At 41.5% G+C, this 14,270-nt stretch overlaps 3 protein-coding genes across 4 annotated transcripts in view; 1 reads left to right on the top strand and 2 right to left on the bottom strand.

The window, feature by feature from the left end:
• Positions 1 to 14,270, top strand: part of LOC145457804 (RNA polymerase-associated protein CTR9 homolog) — a 486,484-nt gene that overhangs the window by 182,225 nt on the left and 289,989 nt on the right. The gene's annotated exons all lie outside the window — the stretch shown is intronic.
• Positions 1,376 to 8,392, bottom strand: LOC145456948 (uncharacterized). Its single transcript, XM_080335094.1, has 12 exons — positions 8,253 to 8,392; positions 7,963 to 8,041; positions 7,829 to 7,902; positions 7,196 to 7,331; positions 6,700 to 6,864; positions 6,045 to 6,167; positions 5,059 to 5,248; positions 4,740 to 4,883; positions 4,369 to 4,585; positions 3,420 to 3,673; positions 2,738 to 2,960; positions 1,376 to 2,233 (listed from the first exon to the last, which is right to left on the bottom strand). Exons 1-12 carry the CDS (start codon positions 8,310 to 8,312, stop codon positions 2,072 to 2,074), a joined length of 1,827 nt encoding a protein of 608 aa, XP_080191220.1. The 5' UTR covers positions 8,313 to 8,392; the 3' UTR covers positions 1,376 to 2,071.
• LOC145456947 (AP-1 complex subunit gamma-1-like) lies at positions 8,356 to 12,316 on the bottom strand. The gene has a single exon (XM_080335093.1). It carries the CDS (start codon positions 12,223 to 12,225, stop codon positions 9,778 to 9,780), a length of 2,448 nt encoding a protein of 815 aa, XP_080191219.1. The 5' UTR covers positions 12,226 to 12,316; the 3' UTR covers positions 8,356 to 9,777.

The following is a 14,270-nucleotide window of genomic DNA, read 5'->3' as shown; positions in this document are numbered from 1 at the left end:
CTGATGTTACAGTGTGGCTACAGTTACGCTCACTCTCTTCATTCGCCTGGCCTTTAAGTAAGGCCTTTTTGTAAAAACGCAGTGAGAACGGCTATACGCAGTGGAGAAGAAGCTCAGATAAATCTCCGAATCCTCGAAATATGCAACAGCTGAGGGAACTGAAGACGGTTGACTACCCGCAGCCAGCCAACAACCAGCGCGAATCTGACATGTAGATCTCGCCTACCGAGCGACACATGCCGCTTTGATTTTGGTCGCTTTTACTGTTATATCATTGCTATTTACAACGTGTCTCTTATTTACATGATGTATGCCTAACAGGGTGAGTCGTTTTGGCAACCTCCTATCTTTTCATTATATCGCAATCTTGTGGTTTGATGAAAATTTTAATAAAAAACGGACTTGGAGACATGTCCATAGTGGGTGTTTGATTGAAAGGCTATTTCAAGTCGTTTCGACCCTAGACCTATCTGTGGTGTTTTAAAATGATTTTATTAATAATAATCTGAATTGAACAGTCGCATTAATTCATACTGAACGTACGTGTTCCATTTTCAATGTTTTGTACTATTAACGACGATAAAGAATCCTCAAAAAACTTCTTTCAAACTCATGTTATTACGACCAGAGCTGGACTATTGGGATGGGTAGTCGAGTCATTTTCACTTCACCACCGAGTCCAAGTCATAGTGTTCACTCTTCATTTTCGAGCTCTATCCGGTTCAACTTACAATTGTTTGGGTGATATTGAATGCCTCGTATTCATAATATACTAACACCAGTACTGAAATGCCAATATTGTGGTAGCTTACTATTCTTCGAAGCTACAAAGAAATATCTGTCTTGGCGGTCCGACGTCCGAGTCAAATGACTTTGTCGAGGCATGCTTAGTGACTTGAGTAGGCCTACAAGTCGAGTCAATGCAAAAATTGACTCGAGTGCAGTCATTTTTCGTATTTTAGAAAATGACTCGAGTCATTTACAGCCCTGCTTTCTATCAACGAAAATAGTGACTTCTCCGATGAAAAACGCTGTTTAGTTCATTTCGAATCTTTGTGCAGTCAGTGGATGGACGTACAATGCACACACCCAGACTTGGACAACTAGAAAATTTTCAGCTCTTCACATTGTCAAGAAAAGTCATCTTGTTGCTGTTTAGAAATAAGCCTTCAGTTACAACTTGCACAAGACAGATGATGATTGCGCGATAATTGAGCTAAATTTGAACTAAAACTTTGTGTGGGTCCGCGACGGTCCGAAAGGGGTCTGCGAAGACAAAAGGTTGAGAACCACTGATCTAGTTGTCCAAGTATGTACTTAAAAACGGAATGTCCCCCTGTTCAAATCAGCCCTCACTCCACTCCAGCAACCAAAACACTTTACAAGACATTTTAATCTCATTTCCAACGCCGCGTTGCGACGACAGCGAACTAAAAGTACTTCGAGCTAGCATGAACACAATACAGTGACACAAAAAAGTTCAACGAGTAATGAAATGGCAGTGTGACGTCGCAAGCGGCTACGGCCGCGGACGCTTCGCGCCGAGCTTCGAGAAATCAGACAGCTCGCTATAAAACAGAAAAGTGAAAAATAGAAGAAAAAAAACATCACAGTCAGGGATAGAAAATTTCTTCACTAAACGACAGCAACCCCCTTTGCCAACACAATCACCGTTTTACGACTGGGGCTGAGCACGATGATTCGAGCACTAATTCTAATGATTCGAGACAAGAAGTCAGATGATTTTTCGAGTACTGAAGGGACACGCTCCTTGCCACTGAGCGGGAATCGTAGTCTCCAATGTGGAAGGATGTAAACCTCGACTGTTCGTATCGCAACATACGAAACATGCAGTGCAAAACTACGCACGTTAATGGAAATGGCATATTGGTGAAGTCGTGAACAACCCACAGCATTGTCACATAATGCAATGAAATAGGTATGAACGAAAAATACCAATTGACTACTATCTACATCATTCATACTGCTGCAACGAACTCGATTCAGTAAGGAATTACTCAGGAACTCGAGTTTGCCCAGCCCTATTTACGACAACACAGTAATACTATCATCATCCAACTTCCACCTCTTCCTCATAGCCGTCACGAGTCAACTTCATTTTCCGTTCGTTCAGGAACAATCCGCTGCGATGCTCCTTCTGCAGCTGTCGGCTTTCTTTGCGTTGTCGCGTTTTTGTCCATTTCGTCCAACGACGAGCTTGTCGGTTTTGTTTCTGCAATTGAACTTGAAAATCAGAACACCCTGGTCGACAGACATCTCACAATTTTATTCTCATGCGCAAAACGCGAGAGACCGTAGTCTTCGTCTATTATTTAGAGATATGAGACGTCATTTCTCAAACGAGTTTGCTGGGACGCTTGAAGTATTGAGGTATTCATTCTCAAAGTACACAACGAACTCTGTCTTACAACACGACGTAGTGAATTACATTAAAAACTTATCATTAGTTTACCGACCCATTTAAGACCAGTTAGATGCGAGAGTTTCATGAAGCGAACAGAAGGCTAAACCTTAATGTACTTTTCAGACTATATTGTTGGCTCGGATTAGATTCACGAGTGTCAGCCGAAACTATTCGTGTTCATTTCAGTACGGAGATATCATTCAATTGTATATTGAAGTTCTGTACGTCAACAAGTGTCTTATAAAAATTGTTTTTAGTCGAAATTAACATGGATTGGTCAGCTCAGTCCTGCAGTATGTTGCTTGAACTGACCCGTTGTTCCTTGAGAGCCCCGACGGACCCGGGAATGTTCCCTTCGCTGTTGGACCGCCGGAGTTCGTTGCAGCACCCCACGCACGAAGACTCGGAGCAAGACTCTGCGTGTCTGGACTCGCCCGTTGACAAGACTCCGTCGTACCGAGAACTCGGACGGCTGCGGCATCGGTCTGGAGTTCGTTTCCGAGGCAACCCTTCCTCGGAACTTTTCCTAGAGTTTCTAGATGTAAGAGGAGTCAAAGTTGTTTGTTCACAAGTAAAAGAACAAGTAGCGATTTCGAAGTAGGTAAAAACTGAGCAGATTTGCTTAAAAAAGTGAAAGCTATTTTGTGGAAGTATACTAAAATTATAACTACCGGAAATAGTAGTGAAATTTCAACAGTAAAAGTAAGAGTAGCGATTTTAAAATAAGTAAAAATGGTGCAGGTTTGCCGAAAATAGTGAAAGCTATTTCGTGAAAGTAGATTGAGTTCTCAGCTACTTTGTTAAGCAGTGAAATCTCTACTGAAGTACAAGTAGAAGTGTGATTTCTGTGTAATTACAAAGTAAGTAGTCTTGCCTTAGAACTACCTACCTGAGTAAGCAGTTACATTTCAACTTGAGTAAAATCAGAATTAACAATTTCCAAGTAAAAATTACGTAGCTTTGTATAAAAAAGTGGAAACTCTGCTTTACTCACCTTTGTGTTTTTGTGAGTTCAAATCCAGAGGGCTTAGCATTGTCAGCATCGGTGACATTGTCGAAGGTCATGATTGACTTCAAAACGTTGACTCGATTGGTCGGTAGCTGTGTTGCACTTGATCGTTCTCCTGCAGTCCTTTGCCGTAGATACTTGAGAGATCGTTGCAAAGCCACAAACTCAACGTCCTTGGTCGCGTTCGGTCTTCTCGTCGCGGGAGAAGGATAGAGGAGCTCCAGGACGTCCAGCTGGTCCTGGGTTAGGACTCGGGATGGAAATTTGTCGCGTTTTCACTTTTTGACCGAATCGCAGCCGTAAACAGATTTGGACGCGATGCAAAATCAATTCTGGATATGGGCTTACGTTGAATCTCAGATCGGAATAGGGATTTGAATTCGGGAAAAAGGATTAACGATTTTGGACACATTTCGACAGATTCACGACGCACCATTTCCGGCCATCATGCCAATATAGATTCCAGGCCAAGAGTTGATATTCAATTCGGATTCATTAAAACCACAGTTTCCAACCCGAGTCATCGGTCGTGAAATTAGTTTTGCGATAGTCGTGAATTGGGCTTAATTTGTTATACATTATTTTTTCAGACAATCTCATGGGTTAGTCAATAAAATTTGAAAATATTTTCAATTTGATTTTTTTTTTTAATTATAAATTTTACAGTTTTTACTGTCATAGTTGCACCTCAATAGGTTGGAATTCGATGCGCAGCGTTTTTGCAGTCAAACTAACATTTTTATCAAGTAGCAAATTTATAATTTTAAAGTAAAACATTTTATAATTTGGGTTGGGATTCTTTTCAACCCGGATAGGGACATGAAATATATCATAACTTTAGATTTTCCATAGAAATTGCCACTTCCACTCGAGTGCCAACATTACTTCTACTTAACATTGAGTAGCAATGGAGATATTTAAACGTGAGAGTTACCTCTGAGGAGAGAGATTGCGAGATTGTGGTCCAAAGCTTGTTTAGATATTCCTGCTTCTCGTCGCTGCTCAGACTCGACCAGGTCGACTCGCTGATCGGGTGACTCAACAGCGAGCCTCCCACTCGATCAAAGGTTTGAGTCGCGGACACAGACTCAGACTCGATATTCGGCAGCTCGCTCCATTTGCTGAAGTTCTTGTTCTGTCGTTTTGCCATCCTGTCACGAGTCGATCTATCATGTTACCTTTGACTCTAGTCCGGTTGAGTCGCTAGAATAAGTGACTCGACCCTAATTCTACGTTAATTATCAAGAATATGATTTGAGTCAAGTCGAGTCGATCCAAAAAGTAACTCGAGTCAAGTCCGCCTACCTTCTGCGTTGAGGGGGCGAGGAACAAGAGGGCCCGATATCGGAGAGAGCGTCGCAATTCTTCACGTCCTGCGACTTGCCTTCGCTGCAGTCAAAGTCCAACTCGCTGATCGAATCCGACCAATCGCTCGCAGGGAACGGCGTTCTGGAAATAAAATGATAGATACACAGTTATTTGCAAATTAGATTCGAATTATAAGTACTTAAAAAACTTGGTGAATTTTCAGAGCCAGAAATTAGATTAGAATGAAAATTAGAGCACAGAAACATTTCACAAATTAGATCACACAACTAGAATTAGCTGTTTTAGGGTCACCCACCTGCAGCTGATGCTCCCTTCCTCGAGCAGACTCAAGATATTCGTGGAGAACGTGGAATCCGCGAACAGCGAGTCCCCGTCGAAATAGGACGAGTCGTCGTTTATGTTGAAGTACATGAAATCTGCCGAGTCGAGGTCTGAACTGGCGATGGACGCACATCCGGACGTCGGACTCGAATGAAGAAAAGAGGCTGCAATCAAGAGTGAAAAAATGATACACAACTCCAGTATACAGTTGAATAGAATATTGCTATCGAAATAAACCCGAATAGTCTCTCGTCAGGGGTAATCGTCAGAGACTAGTAGAGAATTGAAGAGCTCTGGAATAGGCTAACCTCGTTTATGCTTGAAGAGTTCTTAAAAGGTTTTAAAAATGGTAGCACTGATTATTCTGATTTTCATCCCTGCACATCATAATTGCCGATACAATTGTTGCAACATTCTATTAAATTCTCGACCAGTGACTGATAATTGTCAATATTTGACTCGCGTCACCTTCAAAAATCGACTTGACTCAAACTGATGTGTGCAATGCCTCGGAGAGCTGTGACTCGAAGGTACGAGCCTACCCGCTATCTAACGTGTCGCAGTATCCAAAACATGCAGAACAAATCTATGCACGTCAGTAGAAATAAGATATCTGTAAAGTCGTGAACAACCCAGGGCTTTGTCAATAAGTGCAATGAAATAGGTATGGATGGCAAAAAAGACTAAATGAATTTGTTATTTTTACAGGACTACACTCATTGTAACTGTAGTCCTGAAACGAATATAGTCCTGAAAGCAACATCAAAGTATAGTACCAATGGGCACCAATTCAGTTACCTTAATTGCAGTGTATTTATTAGTGGTTGCATGAGAGGTATACCACGATATCTGAACCTTACACATCATCCATACGCCTATGATGCTCAAGCGAGCGATATACGAATTCTTCAATACTAGACTCGAAGCCCAAATCACGCAGATCTATTGTCAGCAACAAACCGTTAGCGTGCCCAGATGAATACGAATGCCGATGGTGAGATCGACGACACATGCGGTCGCAGGACTTGGTCGAATGAAGCTCCGGAATCGACAACGTGTCCCACGGCTGCTTGCTCGGGTAACCTGCAAAAAAGCAAAGCTGTAATCTTGTGGATGTCAAATTTTCGTGAAATTTTCACCGGGCAGGTTTGATTTCATTTGAACAGCCCCAACAGGCATACGGTGGAATCGGAGCAGCATTTTTACAATCGTGGGGAAACTGGAAATATTATATTAGGGTTGTTCCATAAAAACATTTTTCAAATTCTACTGGCTACTTGATAAAATCCGTTAGGTTGGCTGAAATACGATGCATGTCAAATTTGGCGCGAGTCCAACCCTCGAAAGCAAAGTTAAGTTATTCCAGCAGAAAATTTTAGATTTGACATAATAGTATTTACGGTGGGTAGATCTATAGTAAATAATAAATAATTTTTCATCACCCACACTCTCATACTACGATATCTTTGCTTCTACTGGTTAGAATTGAGTCAAAATTTGATGTGCAGCGTGTTTTAATCGAACCTACCAATTTTATCAATTATACGGTAAAATTAGAGAATGTTTATTTGCAAACCCCTAATGCGTATGTAGCCTATCTTAATAGGCTATTTACCAGAGGTGGTTATGTTGCACATGCTGCCTGCGCTGGTCTTTGCGGCTGCAGATGGCTCGCTGGGCCAAAAGTCGCTCAACCAAGGCGCGTTGTCGTGGAGACGATCGGACAGCATCGGTGAGAGAGACGTGGTGTTGATCAGGTTCAGAGTCTGGGTCACGTTTGCTGAAACCGGATTCGAGACTTTACATTACAAATCCAAGTCCAAATGTAAGAAGAAACCAGACTTTGACAAATAGATAATTCTAGGCAAGTGTCGGTGATGTAATTCTAGTCCATTTTCTGACTTTCCTGAAAATGCTACAGAACTGTATCCTGCGAAACGAGCCAAGCTTGCTGTACAGACATTGGTCATTCTCGTGCTTATGGGAATCAGCTCTCGTATCATATCAACTGAACCGGACTCCATATTCATCTTTTCTTGCATTCAGTAATTCCAATCTAATTTGGAACAGTTGAAAATTCTCTAGTTGTCCAACTAGAAACTAGAACCCACCGTGCGTGTCGATGGAGTGGTAGGAGAGAGGGTTGGTCGCGGACGACTGAGTTCTCATTATGGCCCGATTGCGTTCTCGTCTGAATCTGGAAACCACCGAACCGTGGCCTACGCTGTTGTCGTCCCAGCTGCCGCCCTGAGATATAATAACTTTAAAATGTAATAAAAAATTTCATGTCTAAACCCGATATTGGCTGAAATTTGTGTAAAAATGTATGTCGAATATGTCATGCATCGTTTTTGAAGGCAACCAAGCAGTCTCATAGGGTAGGCAATATAATTAGAATTTTGATTTGGTTATTTCTATTTAATTGCAAATATGAATGTGTTGTTCGTTGCAATATTCAAATTCTGTACCACAAGGAACCTATTTAATAAGTATTTGAAGTTTTCAACTCCAATACGGGTCGGAATCCAGCCAAATTTGTTGCAGAGCTGTTTTATACAACCTGACTGGAAATTTGCAAAAGAAAGTCATTTTCGGAAATGGTTTTGAATATACGACTTTTCAGAGCTTGATTCGGATTTTAACATAGCCCTTCGGACAATTTACAATTTTCAGAGGCGATTTTTTGAAGTATAAATTTTTGGACTCGGATTTGGGTCACATTTTCATCTGTATCCGCAACTCACGGTGATTGGCGGCCTCCGAATTCGAGTGAGGGGCGGCATTTTCGTGACCGAATTTATATCGGCCGTCAGAGATCCTGAACATAATAAAGTCACGAGTCAGCATTACGGAAAATTCAACATCATCGAAAAATTACCAGTCCTGGTTCTCCTTTTTCCCTTGTGTTTTGTTATGTCAGAAAGCGGGGGCATCCCTTCTGTGGATGGAACGCAGACCTGAGAATGAGATATGCAGCAATCAGACAATCTGAGCAGACCTGTACACACTACTGGATTTTCGAAATGCACAACCTGAACAAGAACGACTCGATCTAAAAAAACACACACTAAATCTGACTCAATTCCAACTAGCAGGAAGCAAATCTATTCGAGTTATTTTTCAACAACCCTATTGTACAATTCTGGACAAGAGACAAAAAAAACTCACCTCTGCCTTTTGCTCCGAGCTCCGAGCCTGAATTCCTTTTGAGCTTTTTTCCCACTCCATGCTTTATGACATCACAAGTCACAATCTACATGATCACCAACTGTTTCCTACGGGTATAATAAGTTTCATTGATATCAAGAACAATGATAGGAATAGCATTTTCAAGTAATAGGTCAAAATAGGCAGGGTTGAAATGAGAAACTATTTGCTGGGTGGGCTCCAAGCTTTGCATTGATGAAGGCTCGCTGGACATCTCATTTCAACCCTGCAATCTGTACAACACATTATAGCGAACACATACAGCATACATAGCACAAAATCAGAACAGGTCAAACTTGAAAGGCTTCGTATCAGAGCCCGACCGACTGAATTGACTCGATATCACACTTTGAAAGAAATATCGGTATCGACCATGAGAGCTAAAAAATATCCCCCATTTTCGTGACGTCACAGCATGGTAGCAGGGAGTCCGAGACGGCTTGACTGGAACCGTCATCTACCTCATATAGCTAATGTGTCCAGATGCAGCCTTTCTAGTTTGTTCTATGTCCAAGTATAGCAATGGCTGTGTTACTGTTCGAATAAATGCTATTAAGTTGCAGAAATGCGTCTTAACATAGATGCCATGTCTTCTAAATATAATATACTAAATTGAGGTTGAAGTTTCGAATAAATTGAGCTGAATATGTCGGTTTTATCAGTACCGGCCGGGCTCTACATCGTATTGACCGCTGGGGGCAAATTTAATGAGAGGTGTGCCGAGACGGAGCAGCTACTATGACTGGATAACTCGGGAATGCAATAAATTGCACAAATTCAATTAGCGTTACATACTAAGACTTGTTATCACTACAGAGCTCTACAAAAAGGGAAATCAAAACAGAGACTTGCGGTCAAGCTGAATAAGCCTGGACTAGGGCTGGGCAAATTCAAGGGCCCGAGTGTTTCTGAATCGAGTATTAGGCGTCGAGTATCACTCGCCATGGCGTTATAACAGTATAACATTAGTTCTACGTCACATCAAAGAGAGTTCGGTATTTTTTCAACCATACCTATTTCATTGCACTTCGTGACAATGTCGTGGGCAGATCATCACTTCACAGATATGTCATTTCCACTAACCTTTGTAGGTTACTACATGTTTCTAAAGCTTCGATACGGCTTCAACAGTGGAAAATACTGTCGAATTTTCAATTAATTCTCAGTGGCAATTTATTTGAGTACTTGGAAATATCCTCTCTCACTTCTCACCTCATTACAATTAATACTCATTCAGATTCGACACTGGAATCAATATGCCCAGCCCTAATCAGACGTCAGGTACGGAGAAGTTGCAGCATTGAAATTACGAGTCCACTCAAGTTTCACAATGATTAAAAAGCAAATACGACAAAAAAGCGCCAAAAACCTGTTAGGGCCCCTTCAATAGTAAATATCTGAGCATTTACAACAACATCGTGCAACGGCCCGCCCGTGTCTAGTTCTGTAGTAGTGTGATTGTCTAATTGCAACATGGGGCTCAATTTCATTGCCACGTCGCGCTCGGAAAGTCATTCACTTCTCCCATTTCAGTGATATTTTGTCCGTTGAGAGTGTAAGTGATCCTGAGTCTCATCCTGAGTTGCACCGAAGACGGATTGTTGATCTTGATTGTTTGAGTCACAATACCTACATTATTTGGGAACACTACGCTCCCGGACGGTGACAACATTTGTAGCTGCAGCGTTTTCGGTAAAGCCGCTTGGAAAACGTAATTGCTAATTTCAGACGGATTCAAATTCGATGTCTTCACGTTCACAGTTAAAACTGGATCGCCTGGCTGTCTTTCAAACCCAAAAATAACTTTTAGCCCACCCTTTTCAAAAGCGATTATTCCCGGAATCGCGGATACTTGCGGGTTTGCGTCAAATAACATATCCCCCAACTCGTTACCGGTCGAAATACCATTACTAGTCACTGGTGCTTGTAATGACCCTCCTAACATATCATCAAGTAGATTAATCGACGGTTCCATCATTTGAGTAGCAGGCATTGCAGTGGGAGCAGGAGCACTCAAATCTACTAAATCTAATAAAAGATCTGCGTTGCTTTTTTCAACTTTCGCCACAAGAGGTTGATTTTTCTCTTCCGCCATAATTTCAGCCGTTTCTTCTTTCTGCTCATTTTCGTTCAACACCGGTTTCTCAAATTTAGGCATCGGTTCCAAAACTCCGGTGCACAAATTTCTGTGTTTCTGCAACAAAACGTTATACTCGACGGAACGTTGCTGTAATTCGACCAAATGCGTGTCGGAGTATCCTACGATAATCTCGTTAATGCGAGCGTCCAACCCGTCAAGTCTCGAGCTCAACTTCATGATAGCGTTGATAGAATATGATTTCGTTGTGAGATTAGAAAGAGAACTCTCCAGAATTCCTCTCAAAAATTGTACGATTTCGCTTTTCGATATCGGATCCACCATCCCATCTACAGCCGGGTCACCCTGGACCACTATATCCGCGTATTCGCCCAGGCACCAAGATAGCACTTGCAGCAGAGGCTGCTGGTCTATATTTTCTGGATCTTTAGCCGCGTTGAACAGCGTAGAAGTGGCGTAACAATGCAATTTATCGCTGTCAGATAACAGATGAATCAAACTGGGTACCGTATCATCTCGTACATAATTTCCAGCCGTCGTTAAAACTTTGAGCATAGTGTCAATGTGCCATTTTCTGTTTGGAGAATGTTTTTCCGCAGCCAAAAAAATTCCAGATGCACAATCGGATTTAAATTCAGGCGGGCACCGGCCCAAGAAAGCCACTAATTCTCGAACAGTGCCCCTCACGTTGTGATTATTGACAAGAGCAAAGCACAGCTCCATCGCGCGTCGCAGTATAGAAGGGTCTGGGTCTTTGAGACAGTCGAGAACAGTGGTTCGATGCCGTTGGACTGCGTTCATGTCTGTTTTCACTGTTCTCATGAGTGAATTCAGTGCGACGTAGCGTATATTTTTGTCGCTATTCAACAGAAATCTGCCAAGAATGTTAACAGCGAGAACACGCAATCCACTTTCCGATTTGATATCCATGATCGTGAGCACGGTTTCATAAAGAATGGAATTTCCGACATTTTTTGTGGTTTCGGTGTTGGTGGCAACTTGAGCCAGAATATCATTCATGATTTCACTTGCATCGCCATCGTGAGACCCAAGAATTCGCAAAAGCCGCAAAATTCTGACTTGAAGGAACGGGTCGCTAATCCCAGAAACGTCATGTTCCGGAGAATACCCGGACATTATCAAATTTTTCAGTATTCTGACCAACGTCGGCACCAGTTTCTTCATGTTTTTTAGAGCGTCTGAACTTTGACGACACATCTCTGTGATTAACGACACGGTTGCCAACGCGACTCCATGATTTTTGTCGTTAAGACAGCCTTTGGTTAACGGAATAAAATTCTCCATAAGTTCCGGCACTTTACGGACCACGCGACACGCGCACAGTATCGCTTTCTTCTTTAAATACGCATTAGAGTTACGCATCAATTTTTCAACATCAGGGCAAAGGTCTCGGACCATTTCCGCAGAACCCACGCTACCTAACGCGCACAACGCAAGACTAGCAACGTATTGAGATTGATGTTCCAAATCATTCTTCAGAGAATTGGTCATGAGGAGTTGAACCTCACGATTTTCATCCAGTAAAAGCATCACTCCTAAATACCCAATTCTTTTATCGGTAAAACGTTGGCTTGGTAATAACTTCATGGTTTCCAGTTGAGCAAAATGCGCCGGGTATCCAAGCATGTACATGTAAAGCACCTTTGCTACATTTCTGCACCTGAACGTGGTGTCTGTGTCGCGAAATCCGTTTCTTATCTCGGCGCATTCTTTGTTAATCACTCCACGTTCTTCTGCGGCTGTCTTGCAAGCTCGTATGTTACGGATTAAATCTCGTAGCCTGACCGGAGTGGGACCAGTTACACTTGAGAACATTGCGATGTCACGTGCAGGCCAATAGACTACCGCTAATATCTACCAAAAGACCTGAAAATATACGTTACAATGGAAGTTACGTATCGGTAAGACAGGGTTGTAACTAAGTTAGCCTATAGTGTTGACTTGAGTCAAGCAGGGTTGTAAATAAGCCACGAGGCTCCGAGTCACAAGTCAATCTCACTTTTTTTAGATTTGACTCAGGTCAAATTGAGTCGTTTCCAGTTAAAATCTTGTTAAACTCACTCTTTATAACTCTGTTTGGTGATATCGAATGGTTCGCATTCATAATATACTAATTTTCCTCACTTTTAGTGGTTTCTTGTGGCATTTTCAAGTGCCAGTACCAATAGACGAAATCCGGATACTGTGGCAACTTTACTATTCTTCGAAATTACAATGAAATGTCGGCCGTCGCCATCAGAGTTTTGAGTCATACGCAATGACTTGAGTCCAAGTCGAGCCAATACACAGATTGACTCGCGTCAAGTCATTTCTGTATTTTGAAAAAATGAATTGAGTCAAGTCGAGTCATCAGAAAATCGTGAGTCGACTCATGACTCGAGTCATTACAACCCTGGAGTCAAGTCGAATAATTCTCAATTCACCACAAAGAGTTAAGTCCTAGTCATAATCTTGACACTCGAGTCTGAGTCCAAGCTGTTAGGTTCACTGTTCTGTAGGGAATTCAAGTCCTGTTTAAAACACTTTTCTTACAACTATATGATTGAGTGATATCGAATGCCTCATATTCATACAGAGGTGGTCAAAGTAGTCAAGAAAGCTACTCAAGTAGAAGTAGCGACGAAATAATCTACTTGAGTACGAGTAGAAGTACTTCTTCCATAAGCAACCTAAAACTACTTGAAGTAGAAGTAGAATTGACTGACTTTAAATCTACTCAAGTAAGTAAGTAGTTTTGAAAACAGTCTTAATTCGTTCGCATGGAGTGTCAAAAGCTGCAAATAGAGCTATATGCGAGAGGTGCAGAGAGCTTGATTCGTATTGATGCATCCCAGGAGGTATCAATTTTCGACAAAATAAGCATTCTTTCGCATCATGGGATGCAAATTATAGTATTGAGATGAAAATGCGATACTAACCCTTTGTCTACTAGAAGACCCCGTTTTAGAGAATATCATGGCGTGATTGGCATGCCGCCATACTCCATATTATAAGGCCCCAAGTTTAGGCGAAGAGCAATACGGAGAAATTGTATCTGATACGGTTTCAACACCTTGCGCGATTAGTATACGTTAATAATAAACATTGTGGATCGTAAAAGTTATATTTAGTGTAGCTTCATTTTCGGAAAATAGAGCCATTACTATGCTTGTTTTTATACTTCAACATGTATGTTCTGCAGACAAAAGAACTGCAAGTAATTAGAACTCGAAGTATGATACTCGGAATTGAAAGTGAAATACAAATACCACTTCCAAAAAGCTGAAAATATATTTCATGTCTTTTGTCGATAAAGCTTCAAAGATGATTCGCTAAAACAGGTGTAACGTTCAAAAAGCTGGATTTTCCAGATTAGCAGGCCACGTCATGGGCTGCTAGATTACGAAATGATAGGTAATTGCTAGATTGCGAAATGGTAGTTTCAAACGTTATGGTGGGCCATATTTACTGTGATGAAACTTTGATATGGGAAACAATGCGGTGTGAGCGCAACCACGCAATCCAGAACCTAAACTATATTCACTGATACTTTCGTGAAAACATATTTGTCACTCCATAACTACTGTGCACGAAGCGCAACAAAAGTTCTGGGCTTTAATTGACTTTTATTTTAATAAATGTTGGTACTCCGTGAAAACAGCCCCGAAATTCCTCAGGCTATCTTTCGTTTTGGGGGATTAAACTACTTCTACTTGACAAACTGAAAATAGTGAAAAGTAAGTAAGTAGATCACAAATATTACGAAGTAGAAGTAGATAAAATCAGATCTACTTGAGTAAGTACCAGAAGTAGAGGGAAAACTACTTGAGTACTTCAAAAAAGTAGAAGTACTTCGTTACTGACCACCTCTGTATTCATAT

The sequence above is a fragment of the Botryllus schlosseri genome, chromosome 15 (genome assembly GCF_051294905.1).
Source record: "Botryllus schlosseri isolate E-star chromosome 15, Bs_hap1, whole genome shotgun sequence".
In the NCBI taxonomy this organism is placed as follows: Eukaryota; Metazoa; Chordata; class Ascidiacea; order Stolidobranchia; family Styelidae; genus Botryllus; species Botryllus schlosseri.
The sequence above is the reverse complement of the archived record's forward strand: the minus strand, read 5'-3'. Positions and strand labels throughout refer to the sequence as shown.